We start from the raw sequence: 14,212 nt of genomic DNA on the forward strand, positions 1-14,212 counted from the left end.
GCACCTGGGAGGTGGAGAAAGAAAGAACCTAAGGTCCTCTTCAGTGTATGGAAAACTATCCAAAGTGCTACCCAGTAGTCAGTACAGAGCAATCCCTCAGTAAGCAATGGCTGCTCTCAGAGATGAACTCAGGGGAGCGAGTTCAGAGGCCGTTGCTGATAATGGAAGAGCCCCAAGGACAACACTATCAACAATGAGACCTGGCGTGGATCGAGCCCCGTGTGCTTGTGCTGTGCTCCAAGCTTTCTCTGCATGATTTCATTTCACTCGCAGCGCCCTGTGCGAGGTCCTGTCACTCACATTGTTTGCAGATGCTGCTGTGGAAGTGCAGAGCGCTCTGCTGACACAGCCTGGAATGGACAGCCTTGCCTGGCGGGCGCTGAGCCAGCCCCAAGGCCTCCCAGCTGCTCTGTGGTGCTAGGTCAGGGTTCTACAACAGCTCAGAAGGGGTCAGGGCTCGGATCTAGTCCAAGCCTTCGCTTTTCATAGGCAAGCTGAAGAGTTCAGAGAGAGGGCAGGGATGGGGGCCAGGGAGCATCTTGGGGGGGAGGCAATGGGCTCGATCCCACACAGAACAGGGAGGGAGGGAAGAAGAGAGAGGAGAAGGAAAAGAGAAGTGCTTGGTACGAAGTCACAGATAACAGCTTGAGGGAGGTAAAGACAACACTTACTAGTTATCCCACAGGCCCGTCCAACAAGACCCCTCGGCCATCCCACAGGGCTACCCTCTGCGTCATTGGAATTGCTGTCATACGAAGCTTAACCATGATACATCTCCTGGCTCCTCCTCCTCTCAGGGCCTACCCAGCAACAGATAAGGTCACCTAGCATAGACATAGGAAACCTAGCAGCCAGGGCTCCCTGGGAAGCAGGGGCTCACTGACTCACTGACTGACCAGGTCACTTGCCGACCAGCAAAGCTTGAGATTAGACAGGACCTCTCCTCCGAGTATCCTGTCTGGCTCATTTCTCTCTCATGAGCCTTCTTTCTCATCCTCTTCAGCATTTGCCTACCACACGTAACAATTTTCCACTGTGGCTCTCTATCATCTGTCTGTCTGTCTGTCATCTCTTCCCTTCTCTCCCTATCTCCCTAATCAGATGGCTAGCTGCAGACAGGGTCCCAGTGTAGGGAAACAGTAGGAACGGAGCTGGTGGGCCTGGGGTTGGCCATGCCTGGACGCTGGTCCTCATTCTCATTGTAGCTGGCTTTCTTTGAGGCCAGGACTGGGTGATGGTGTCGCTACTCCCTCCGCAATCTGACGTCACACTTCCAGGCTCCACCCGACTGGAGGGCGAACCGCAAGGGGACCTCATGCAGGCTCCGGGCCTCCCAGGCTCCCCTGCCCCACAGAACGTAAGTACCTGGAACCTGGAATAGCATTGGGCACAGCACTGCCCCACACAAGGATCTTCAGGATCTTCTTTGTCCATTACACTGACAAATATGATGACTCTAGACCCAGAAGGGCTCAGACACAGATCTCTGTTCATTCCTTGGTCTGGTGTTTCCCGAGGCAAGACATGGAACCCCATCAGCCTTGGGGGTCGGGGTGACACAAGTCTGGGAGAAGTATGCCTTGTATCAGATTAGAGTCCCAAGAGCAGCTTGTCATCCCCATCACTTTGGGATTCCTTTGAGCTCCGCCATACTCTGTTATCTCAGTACAGCCTAGGGTCCCGGCAGGTCCCCTGGTCCAACCTCCATTTACAGATTCTCTCTCTATTCTGTCTGCCCAGAAGCATGCCAACTTCAGCTGCTCGTCATTTGTGCCTGATGGCCCTCCAGAGAGGGCACCCTCACTGCCCCCCCACAGCCCAAGCATTGCATCTCCAGACCCAGAGCAGATCCAGGGCCACTGCACAGCCGGACCTGGCCCAGGCTCCTTCCGCCTTTCTCCCTCAGAAAAGTATCCTGGCTTTGGCTTTGAGGAGGGGCCAGCAGGCAGCCCAGGGCGCTTCCTCAAGGGCAACCACACGCCTTTCCACCCCTACAAGAGGCACTTCCACGAGGACATCTTCTCGGAGGCCCAGACGGCCATGGCACTTGATGGACACTCCTTTAAGACTCAGGGGACACTGGAAGCCTTTGAGGAGATCCCTGTGGAGGTGGGCGATGCTGAGGCCTTCCTGCCCACCTTCCCAGCAGAGGCTTGGTGCAACGGACTCCCTTACCCCAGCCAGGAACACAACCCAGTTCTGGTGAGTACCAGTGGCCAAGGGCCTCCCACCTCCTCTCTCCTGGCTGCCTAGAAAAAGTCCTCAAAGTCAGGCACGGTGGCACATTCCTGCAATCCTAGTAACTCTGGAGGCTGCAGCAGGGGGATTGCTTGAGACAGAGGCCAGCCTCTGCCTGTGCATGGAGACCCTGCCTCAAAATCAGAGCTCCACAGAAGGCAGCAAGCGCAGAGGTTAGGGGCCTCCTGGCTCCATGCTGGACCCCTGGGGAGGCAGGCATGGCGGGGGCAGGTGAAAGAAGCAGAGAAGGGATCTGGCAGCCTCCCAGAGGCTGCTGAGTCAAGATTCCAGAGGGTGACTTCTCTGTTTATTTAAGTGTCAAGAATGCCAAGCCAGACCAACACACCCCTATGCAAATGTGAGGAGGAAAAAACATTCCAGAGAGAGAAGGTTCTGGACAGAGCAGCAGAACGGAACAAAAACCCCACCAAATATGGACTGGGGACTTCACTGACAGCTCCAGGCCCCTTCCAGACCCTGCTTTTATTTATTTTTGTGTGTGAGACAGAAAATAGCAATGTTACCTAAGGCCATCGATGAACAGGAGATTCTCCTGCTTCAGTGTCGCCAGTGCTAGAATTACCCGTGGGGTCCTGGACCTATTCTACGGCCAGAGCAGGTTTCTATGGATAAGTGCCTGGGGGACACCTCTGAAGGTTGACTAGCACTTCCGCAGCCAGATCTGCAAGTCCTATGACCTCTGGCAAGTCACTCAATCTCTCTGAGCCTCGTGGGAAAAGTCATGCTAAGGGTTCCTGTCAGGAGTGTGGCTTTGGGAAGCAGAGAGGAGCGTGCCTCCTGCTATCTCTGATCCCAAGGCACCCCAATGTAATAACTCAGCCGGGACGCTGCCTCCTCCAGGGGTCCCCCAGCCTTCTTCACCTCCTACTTCCAAATAGGTCCATTCCAGTCCTTCCTTAGCCTCTCCGATCAGGAAGGAAGAGGGAGAAAACAGAGACACACCCAGGAGTGTCAGGTGTGGCCAAGACAGGATCTTCTGCTGTTTCAGGAGCCATGACTGCTTTTTCTCAAGCCTTCAGCATGTGGCAGGAGTCACAGCTCGGCACCCAGCAAGCCAACAGTTGTCCACCATTGTCCACTCGGTGTAGCTCCTTATCACTCAGCCAGGAGATTTCCTTCCAGGGTTCCATCAACACTCCAGAGTCCCGCCATCTCCATCTTGAGAAGCAGGACCTGGCACTCTGGTTGAGGCCTTAGGACTTACCAAGACATCCGCAATCTGTAAACAGGAGTCCACCTGGCCTCATGGATACAAGTTGCACCCAACTGCCTGGTCCACTCTGTGGGTGACCGATGCCACATAGCTTACCCTCTTTGGGATCAGCTCCATCATCTGTGAAATTAATGGGTTGGACTCAGTGCTCGTGGCCCTTCCAGGCCCAAGATCCTGTGATTATGCCAATCTCTGCATCAGCTACCCCGAGGCACACCCAGAAAGTGGTCACAGCTAGCTTTCACCCCTCTGGGCCCAAAGGTCCGTGGGAATCCTAGTAACAGCAGCCTGATCCTGGCTTGTCTGTCTGCCAGGCAGGTCCTAGCCACGCGCCCTTACTATCTCTACTCAGGGCTAAGCCCGGAGGACTTCACATGGGCCTCTCAGAGATCTCTGGTCCCACTCAAGTCTATATGACAAGTCTCCGTCATTTCTCTGGTGGCACCCAACCTTGCCTGTTATCTGCAGTGAGGAGGAATGTGGGGAGCATTGTCCTTTCCAGCCTAGCCCCTCTGCTGACTTGCTGATTTCACTCAGGAAAACCCCTATCCATCTCTGTTCTCTGTTCCTTCCCCAAGAGTTATCCTTGAGAGGGTCAGAGAAAGGATTTTTTTAGTGTGAGGTTTAAGACAAGAGAAAGGTGCGGGGAGGTAGTGGCGCACGCCTGTAATCCCAGCACTCTGGGGGGCAGAGGCAGGTGGATTTCTGAGCTTGAGGCCAGCCTGGTCTAGAGTGAGTTCCAGGACAGCCAGGGAACCCTGTCTCAAAAAAAACCCAAATCCAAAAAACAAAAAACAAACAAAAAAAAACCCTTTCTTTTCCAGCAGGGGTCAGAGGTCAAGGTCAAGCCCCACACTCTGGACAGTGGCCCTGGGATGTACTGCTACCAGCCTCCCTTGCAGCACATGTACTGCTCGTCTCAGCCCGCCTTCCATCAGGTAAGTCTGAGGCAAGCGGCTGTGCTCCCTGGATCTCAGGAGGCTTCGTGAGTGTCGCTGTATGCAGTGTTTGTGTATACGGGTGTGCGTATATACAGGCGGGCAGGTGAAGGCATCAGAGTCCTGAACCTCAGGCTGGGCTACCCCAGGTGAAGAACAGTAGCTAGTGTGAACAGAACGCATTTCCCTTTTCTAGGGGCTCCCAGACTTTTCTGAACCCCTGGCGGAGGCTGAGGAGTCTCAAACAGAAAGTTTGCCTTTCTGAGTTTTCGAGACTGAGGCAGAGTCGTGGTGTGAACCAGAGGAAAGGGGTGTGTGGTGTGACACACAGGCTAAGCAGGGAAGGGAACAAAAGCTGCCATCTAGGTCACACCTTGCCGTGTGATCTTGTCCTTACATTTCCCTTAGGCCAAGAGTGGTGGGCGCACGCGTGAGCTGGGGTCCTCCCTCGAGTCTCTACCATCCTCGTCCTTCCCCCACCCCGCTGCGCAGTTTAGCCTCTCCACAATGGATGAGAGGCTAAATAATTGCCCCACACTGGCAAGGGATGGAGGATTTTTTTTTTTTTTTTTTTTTTTTTGAAAAGAGCCAGGAAAGAGCCCCAGAGCAGCCAGGCAGCTCCTTGGAGTCACCGGGCAAGACAGAGCAAGTGGCTGCCCAGCGCCCAACTCCATCCACCTGCAGCCTGGCACTCAGACAGGCCCTGCCTGTGGAGCCGGTTCTACTCCCGCTCTGGCATCGGCCCTGATCCTGGCCAAGCCAGGAGGCAGGTAGGGGGTGGGGGGGTCAGGTTGCCTGTTGTGGCTACAAGTGACAGAGAGGGACAAAGAGGCATAGGACATGAGGGGACATCCTCCCTTTTAGAAAGGGTCTAGCTGCAAAGACCCAAGCTTTTCTGAGGTTTCTGGTCTGACTCAGGGTAGAGAGTGTCCCTAAGGCAGTCTGCCACATCAGGGACCAAGTCATCACCGCATCAAGGTGATCGGACCCTTGCTATGCCCAGCCCTGCTTTGAAGCCCTCTGCAGTCTTCAACGTCCTTGAACAAGATGGCCGCACCCAGGGCTTTATGGAGCCCAGAGAGAGGGTGACTCAGGCACTAAGTGTCTTTCGGTGACCTGGAAAGAACACTTCAGCCTGGAGCAGCTGGGGGAGTCAGAGTCTCCAACCCCCAGCCCCCATAAAACACCATTCCTGGCACCGCAGCCACTCCCTTTGCTGTGTAAAACTACCTCCTACCCCCACCTGCCCACCATCATGACCTGCTCTTTCAAAGAGCCACTGAAACTCGTAAAGGTGGCCATGCCTAGAACACACCCAGGCTGGACATCCCACTTCCGGCCCATGGCTCCGAGAGAGGCACAGGAGAGGAGGCCTGGAGCGCCTGACTGGAAAGTGCAGAACTGTGGGCTATTTCCCCATCCCATCACCATGGCAACCAGGGTACCTCAAAGCTTGAGAGGCAAGAGCTGGAGGAAGACAGCTTTGAGACCTTCTGAGCTCTGGAGTGTGGGTCTCTATCCAAGCCCCAAATGCCTGTTCGATCGCCCATTACTCAGCCACGCCACTGGGTATGGCGTAGGGTCTCCCTCCTGCCAATGGACGGGGATCTGGCCTCAGCTTCCCCTTTGGACATGAATGAATGAGGAGGGGTTCTCCACTTGGCAAGGTGTCATGGTGATCACTCTGTCCCTTTTGGCCTCTACAGTACTCCCCAGGTGGAGGCAGCTACCCTGTGCCCTACCTGGGCTCAGGTCACTATCCCTATCAGAGGATTGCACCCCAGGCCAGCGCCGACGGTCACCAGCCACTCTTCCCAAAGCCCATCTACTCCTACAGGTACATATCCTAGCTCAACTGGGGCAGAACTAGAAGCAAGGAGGGCCCTTGGGGGAAACTGAGGCATGATGATCCTCAAGATGTAAGAGTTATTGCAGGGGATAGAAATCGTGCCAAGTAGCTTTCAAGGATGCTGGAGAAATGATATCTGCAGGTGGGAAGGCAGTAGCTACATAACCTTTGACCTTCTGTCTCACCCTGAGGAGTCTTAACTCTGGTTGGACTCAGTAGATGCTGCTGACTTGGGTGGGTGGGCCTGCGAGGTCCCCTCCTGGGGGCCTGGTAATAGTTTAGGTGGGAGATTAAGAGAGCTGCTCACTGCTGCCCCCTCTTCCAACATTAAAGAAAAATCAACGAAACAGTTCTGCTCCTTACCGACTGAGAAACCTGTTGTCTGGAAAGCAAAAAGTGGAGACAAGTCAGGCTATCTGAAGTTTTATGTAAGAGAATGTGGGCAGAACAGTGCCTGGTCCAGCAGGAAGCCTTGTGCCCTTCCGACTGTGACTGTCTCATAGAGGCACGGGAGCTGCGGGCTGAGCAGTCAGGGCTGTTCCCGTGAATGATGTATGCAAAGCCTTCATCCCATAGTTCTGAGGACGCCAGCTACTGTGTTTTTTGTCATTTCAAACTAAGGAAATGGGTTCAGAGAGGTTCAGACAAGCTCCCACATCTAGGGGCTAAGTCAGCGAGCAGTCTGGTTTTTGGATTCCACGAAGTGCTCATAGCGGTCAGCCTCAGCCTCACGGAACGTGCTGGCCAAGGAGAGCTGACGCTGGAGACCTGGTCAGAGGGCTGGGCTCTCAGGGTCTGTGTTTTGCAGCATCCTCATCTTCATGGCCCTCAAGAACAGTAAGACCGGAAGCCTTCCAGTCAGTGAAATCTACAATTTCATGACGGAGCACTTCCCTTATTTCAAGGTGAGTCTAAAACCCACCCCTCACCCCAGACTGTCAGGACGCACCCCAACCCCTTCTCCACCTACTACCGGCTGGCCGCCGCGTAACCTCGATCAAGCAGCTTGAGGTCTCTGTTCACAGTCCTCCCCCCAGCCCCCTCTGCTACTAAGGATGGAGCCTGGGGCCTGGTAGGTGTGAGGTGATTCTCTGGATCGCCTGGGCCTCAGCTCCTGTCCTGCCTAGTTAGCCAATGAAACAGTGTCCACGAGGGTGTAAGTCCTGGGGCCTGTATTCCTCAACAGAAGCTCTTGTCTCTCCTGCACCGACCTCAGGAGAAGGTGTCTGTGCGAGTCTCAGAGAATGTGTGTCAAGGATAAGGGGCTGTGTGTGAACCAAACGTGTTTTTCTTGACCCAACAATCGATCCATCTGCTGTGTGATCTTGGAAGGATAAATAGCCCTCTGATAAATTTGCTCACCTGGGTAGAAGGGTCCCTGTCACGTCCCAGGAGGTTGGACTTCAGCAGGCTCAGCCAGAGACAGACGTAACTCCTCAAGGGTTGGGGATGATCTATTCTTAGCCCCTGACTCCCATGCAGAAATCTTATAGGGACATTTGAGAATCTCCTGGGCAGGACCTCCACTTTGTGCCACTATAACTGTTACATATTGAGGAATCTCATGCCTCAGTTTCCCCCAAGGTCCCTCTCAGTCCTCCTGTCCCAGGACTACTGGGAACTATTGGGAGTTGCCTGAAGTCTCTTCTGTGGAGAAGAGGAACTAATGCCACACGTAGGTTTGGGGGTAAACCCGCTGGATCCTTGGGATGCCCCGACTGTGAGCCCCACTTTGGGGTACAACTGAAGCTCAGCATGCAACCTATAGAGGCAGATGTCACTCTCACTCTGGAAGGTGACAGTCACCTTTGTGACCAACTCCAACCTGGGATTCCTCCAGCCCCACAGCACCCTGACTGAGGCTGGAGAGACTTCCACTACTTTCCTTCTCTCAGTTGGGAGATGGGTAGCTGAATCCTGCTCCAACTACCTGCATCATAGTCTCGCCTGGGGACAGTTACTGGTGTGCAGACAGCTTTGCATCTGCTGTGGTCCAGCAGACAGGGAGTGGGCAAAATCATCTTTCAGCATGGCTTTGGGTGGAATGGAAAAGTCCACTGACTTGAGGTTCTAGGAAGGAGAAGCATCATAGACTATATGGGCTGCTCCTGAACACCAGCATCTCCAGGTAGAGATAGGCACTCCCCTCCTCCAAAGGCGGCAGCAAAGTCCTCCAAGAACTGAACAGAGAAAGGGAGGTGAGTCCCCTCCCTCTCCTCTGGGCCTTCTTCCCTGCCCACTCCTGGCCTTACCCACAGCCCCTCCCTGCATCTCATCTTCCTGGCTTAATTATTTTTCCTGGGAGCCGTGTAATCCCTGTTTTATGGGGCTGAAGAGTGAAGAGGTCTGACAGCTTTTTTGGTTTGGTTGTTTGTCTTAGCCGGTTGCGTCACCCCTGCATGCCGGAGTTTACATCTGACTTCAGAGAGACTGTGTGAGGATCCGACCAGCCCCATTGGCAAGGCAGGCCACATGGGATGACCTGGGCAAGGCCCTTAGCTGGGGAACAAGGTTGGAGTCCATGCCTGGCTATCGTTTTCCTTGTGTGATCTGAGGCCAGCCGTTTTCTTCTCTGGGCCTCAGTTTCTCCCTCTGTAACATGTCAGTTTGGACCAGTTGGTACCTAACTTCCTTCCAAGCCAACAAGTTTTCTCCGAACCTCCCTAAAGAGAGAGTTCAAGGGCTCTAAACCTCTCGGTCCTTATTTGGAGGTCATTTTTCAGGGCAAGGACAGAGTGGACTCTGAAGTGGACAGTACTCATACCCCAGGCAGCTGCTGTGGGCGTCCCATAGTCCCATGAGTCAGGGACTGAGGAAGTGTCCGGCCACTGTACATAATTGTTAGTGCTGACCATCCCTCTTCCAAACAGGAAGTGGCTGCGGTAGGGGCAGCCCTGGCATCCCAAAGTCACACATTTATGGGACCATAAAAGTTCCCAGTGCCCATTAGTCTGCTCATGGGGCGATGGAGCTTTGACTCTTAGTAGAGACAGCTGTGGGAGTTTAAGAAGTCCGGTAGCTCAAGATGCTTTCTGGTAACCCCTGATGAACCTTGGGGGTCATCACGACCAGCTCCGTGACAAGTTAGCTGTCCCCAAGAAAGGCTCCAGCAGCTGCTGCCAGCAACTCTAGTGAGACTGGCATCAGGACCCAGAGCCCGGTTCTGCTAGGTGTGATTCAGCCTGGCTGCACCCTGCGGCAAGGGAGCTAGGGAGGAGGGCGTGGCCATCTCTCATTAACCAGAAAGATGGGCTGAAAGTGAGAGGAGCCAGGGAGGAAGGGCTTCAGGAAGCTCCGTCAGCCGGAGAGGTCGCTCTATCCAGTCAGCCTGTGGTGGGCTCAGGGTGGCCACAGAGCCTGCAGCTGAGCCAGGTGTGGAGGACAGGAGGCCCAGGCCCCTCCACCACCATCCCTGCCACCGCCTCTCACCCAACTGAGTCAGCTTAATGGTTTTTACAACCCTCCTTGGGCACAATTACTGCACTGGTGGCATGACCAGGCCTCCTAATGGGTGTTTATTCTGTTGGCACGAGCACCCCCTGCCTGAGGGCTGGCCTCCCCACCAGGGCACACCTCCAGGGCACACTCATGTGAACTCACACCCACACACTCAATCATAGATACACACGTACTCTAAGACACTTTCTCACACATAGCCATCCTCACTCAGGAGTTCAGAGACCTATGGTAGGAGACGCCGCTCACACCGAGAGATGTCTAAGGATTCAGTGCATATTCAGCCACATACGACTACCCCTGCCTCTGCCAACACCACGTCTTCCATCGAACACAGAGGCAACAGGCGTGCTAACTCCCACCCACTCACCAACCCTTTTCTGCCCAGCTTGCTCTGGAAGGATGAGGCGAACCCAGAGGAGGGGCATTGTGCTGCCCTCTCTTTAAAGCTGGACCCAAAGGCTTTAAAATAGTGATCTTCCCCTTTCTACAAGGGAATGCACAGGCCAGAAGGCCCAGTGAGCACATCCTTCAATGGGGACATAGAACAGAGGCCCCAATGGCATTTACCAGCCGTCCCTTAAAGAGGGATCACAAGTTGGGCATCGTGACTCATGCCTGCAATCTCAGCACTCAAGAGACTCTGAACATCTTACTGTGAGCTTGAGGCCAGCCTGGACGACAAGTGAGGTCCCATCTCCAAAAGGAGTGGTGTTAACAAGTATTGGAGAAGCCGGACTATGGTGGCGCACGCCTGTAATCCCAGCACTTGGGAGGCAGAGGCAGGTGGATTTCAGAGTTCCAGGCCAGCCTGGTCTACAGAGTGAGTTCCAGGACAGCCAGGGCTATACAGAGAAACCCTGTCTCGAAAAAAACAAAAACAAAAACAAAAACAAAACCAACAACAAGTATTGGAGAGAGCTGGGGGAAGGGGTGCACACCTTTAATCCCAGCGCTTGGGAGGCAGAGGCAGGAGGATCTTTGAATTTGAGGTTAGTCTGGTCTACAACTCTAGGACAGCCAGGACTACACAGAGAAACCCTATCTCAAAAAACAAAATGAAACAAAACAAACAAAACCCCAAAGCACTGGGGCGGTGGCTAAGAGCGCTGGCTGCTCTTGCAGAGGACTTGACTTCTGTTCCCAGCCCCGCGTGGTGGCTCACAAACAACCTGTAACTCCAGTTCCAGAAGATTCAATGCCCTTTTTGACCGACTCCTGTATGCATGTGGTACACAGACACACACAGGCACCCACATGTACACATAAAGTACATAATAAATATACAAAGGATCACAGTCCTCTGAAGTGTCTAGACTACGAGCTAGGCAGGGTAACAGCAGGTTTTATATTTTAACTAAAAAACTAACTTAAAATCAAGGATTCTGGCCAATCCTTCCCCACATCTAAGGGTTCTCAGCATGTTTTTGGAGCTGAAGACATCAAGTCAGAGTGCAGAAATTCTATGTATAGGATTGGTGAAGGAGTTGGTGAATGTATAGAATTAGTGAATATTCTAGAACCCCCAGACCTACAGCCATTTCTTGCTGCCTGAACCCAACCTGGATTCTTGCTCTGCTCTGGCAGACTGCACCCGATGGCTGGAAGAATTCTGTTCGCCATAACCTGTCTCTCAACAAGTGCTTTGAGAAGGTGGAGAATAAATCTGGAAGTTCTTCTCGAAAGGGCTGTCTGTGGGCCCTCAATCCTTCCAAAATCGACAAGATGCAGGAAGAGTTGCAGAAGTGGAAGAGGAAAGACCCCATTGCTGTGCGCAAAAGCATGGCCAAACCAGGTGAGGCTGGAAGGCCTGTGTGAGAAAGGCCAAGGGACCTGTGTGCCAGGCTGCAGAGGGGTGGGGCCTGTGGGACGGTCCAGGCTGGGGGGCTGAGAAAGAGGGAGGCCTCATGAAGTTTTCTTTTGGGCCTTTGCAGAAGAGCTGGACAGCCTCATTGGAGACAAAAGGGAGAAACTGGGCTCTCCGCTGCTGGGCTGTGCACCCCCGGGTCCCATCCGGCCCCTGGCACCTTCGACTGGTCTTTCGCAGCCTCTGCACCCAATGCATCCAGCTCCAGGCCCCATGCCTGGCAAGAACCCCCTGCAGGACCTACTGGGTGGTCACACCCCCTCCTGCTATGGGCAGACCTACCCACACCTTTCTCCCAGCCTGGCCCCTTCTGGACACCAGCAGCCATTGTTCCCACAGCCAGATGGGCATCTTGAGCTGCAGGCCCAGCCGGGCACCCCCCAGGACTCACCTCTACCTGCCCACACACCACCCAGCCACGGGGCCAAGCTGCTGACCGAGCCTTCGTCTGCCAGGACCATGCACGATACTCTGTTGCCAGATGGAGACCTCGGTACTGACCTGGACGCTATCAACCCATCTCTCACCGACTTCGACTTCCAGGGTGAGCCGGGAGCAGGGAAAGGAAGGGTGGGACAGGACTAGAGAGGTGTCCTTGGCCGCGTGGCCTAAGCCTCTTCCTGACTCCAGGCTGCCCCCTGCTGGCTCCTGAGTTTCTGGTGTTGAATGTGCATTTACTCCCTGCCATCCCGACCGTGCCCTAAAGGTCCTTTTCCCCATCTTCCTCCTCCTGGTACTTTGAACAAGTCCTGGATGGCTTCATCATCAAACCGCTCATCTCTGACAAAACTGGGGAAAGCTGAATTTCCATGGTGTACTTGATTGTGAGGGGCTGGGAGGCTGAACATTCCAAAATCATTTGCATTTTATCAGAATTCAGCTTCCTCTGCAGGAGACAGACCTTCTATGGAATGGAAGACCTCAAAGCTAAGCGTGTCCTTGGGAGATTTGAGGCTCGAAGCCCAGAGAAGTGAATCTATTCACTCCCCTACATCTTGCCCGCGCAGTCAGGCCTCGCCCTCTTCCTTTCTAAGTCCCGCCTCTTCCTGTTTGAACTGTAGTGTGTTGGCAGGCACTGCCTCAAACTGTAGGTTTGGAGGAGGCTGTTAATAGACGATTAGAAATAACTTCACGAGTTCGAAGCCAGCCTGGTCTACAGAGTAAGTTCCAGGACAGCCAGGGTTATACAGAGAAACCCTGTCTTGAAAAACCAAAAGAGAAAAGAAAAAAAAAAAAAAAAAAAGAAATAACTTCACATTCCAACATTCCAGCCCTGCTGCGTGGATGCAGAGACCAGGCAGCTGCAGAGGAGGCCATGGACGCGGGATGTTATAAATTCTATTACAAGGCTGGAGATGTGGGAATGGGGTAAAGCGTTTGCCTAGCGTGCACCAAGCCTTAGTTAGGCTTAATACCCCAGCATCACAAAACCACACAAAACCCTTAATTAATCCCTAATCAAGCTCCTACCGAGTACCAGGCATCTTTCAAACAGTTTTACATATGTTCTCCCCATCTGGACGTAGCGAACGACACTACACACAGAGATCCACTCAAGGTCCCTGGACCAGAAAGAAGGAGTTGAAAACCCAAGTGGAGCCATCACTGTCAGGTCTCTCTCTCTCTCCACTCTGTGGTGATGATGATCCAGGCAGATGCTTCTGTCACTGGCCTGCCTCTCGGCAGATCACATGACCCGGAGGGACTCAGTGATAGCACTGTTCCTCAGAGTCTAGTGTCCTTTCTGGTTCTATCCCTGTACCTTGAGTCCTGTGAGAGGGGAGGCCTGGGGAGCCTGTGTAGCTCATCAGGTCCAGTGCTGCACTGTGGGAAGACTGTAGATAGCAAATCAACCTTCTCTGGGAACCAAGGCAGAAGTCTAAGTAAAGAATTTCGGGGGACCTCTAGGCTGCCTCCAAGTAGATCTTTGCATCAAGCTTTCAGAGGGGCAAATCCTTAATCTTCTCTAGTATCCCCTTCTTCCAGAAGGGCACAGCTACCGCAACTATGGCAGTGGTTCTCAACCTGTGGGTCGCGACCCCTTTGGACTGTCTAATGATCTTCGTAGGGGTCGCCTGCATCTATGACTTTCACACTGTGCTACCTTGGAGCTGGACTCTGGGGCCCAGAAAAAAAAAAAAAAAAGATCAGTGATACTTGAGGTCCTAGAGCAGCTGCCCGGGTAGGCTTCCTGTCCGCATCACCGGAATCCTGCTCTGAGGCTCCTGGGGAACTTGGGTGGGATTCAGACTGGGCTTAGAGCTCTCTGTGGCCTACTGGTGATGATGCTTCTGTCCTCTCCCCAACTAGGAAATCTGTGGGAGCAGTTGAAGGATGACAGCTTGGCCCTGGACCCCCTCGTACTGGTGACCTCGTCCCCGACGTCATCCTCCATGCTGCCCCCTCCACCAGCAACCCACTGCTTCCCCCCAGGGCCTTGTCTGGCAGAAACAGGCAATGAGGCGGGTGAACTGGCACCTCCAGGCAGCGGCAGCTCCGGGGCTCTGGAAGACATGCACCTCAGCACCCTCTACTCGGCCTTTGTGGAACTGGAGCCCACGGCCTCCTCTGCAGCTGCCGGCCCTGCCGTGTACCTCAGTCCCGGCTCAAAGCCATTGGCTCTGGCTTGA

The 14,212-nt window shown here is 53.8% G+C and overlaps 1 protein-coding gene and 1 long non-coding RNA gene across 4 annotated transcripts; one reads left to right on the plus strand and one right to left on the minus strand.

The window, feature by feature from the left end:
* Positions 1-1,234: 1,234 nt before the first annotated feature.
* Positions 1,235-14,212, plus strand: Foxn1 (forkhead box N1). Of its 2 annotated transcripts, none has more exons than XM_052197069.1 (8): positions 1,235-1,357; positions 1,741-2,202; positions 4,297-4,410; positions 6,117-6,247; positions 7,068-7,164; positions 11,303-11,510; positions 11,650-12,126; positions 13,893-14,212. In XM_052197069.1, exons 1-8 carry the CDS (start codon positions 1,235-1,237, stop codon positions 14,210-14,212), a joined length of 1,932 nt encoding a protein of 643 aa, XP_052053029.1. The 2 variants fall into 2 exon arrangements, with proteins under 2 accessions (XP_052053029.1, XP_052053030.1); XM_052197070.1 differs by having other exon boundaries at positions 1,744-2,202.
* LOC127695149 (uncharacterized) lies at positions 2,676-12,320 on the minus strand. Of its 2 annotated transcripts, none has more exons than XR_007979900.1 (2): positions 12,084-12,320; positions 2,676-3,592 (listed from the first exon to the last, which is right to left on the minus strand). It is a non-coding gene; the product is annotated as an uncharacterized LOC127695149 (long non-coding RNA). The 2 variants fall into 2 exon arrangements; XR_007979899.1 differs by having other exon boundaries at positions 11,974-12,320.

Source organism: Apodemus sylvaticus, chromosome 10 (assembly GCF_947179515.1).
Source record: "Apodemus sylvaticus chromosome 10, mApoSyl1.1, whole genome shotgun sequence".
Classification (NCBI taxonomy): Eukaryota; Metazoa; Chordata; class Mammalia; order Rodentia; family Muridae; genus Apodemus; species Apodemus sylvaticus.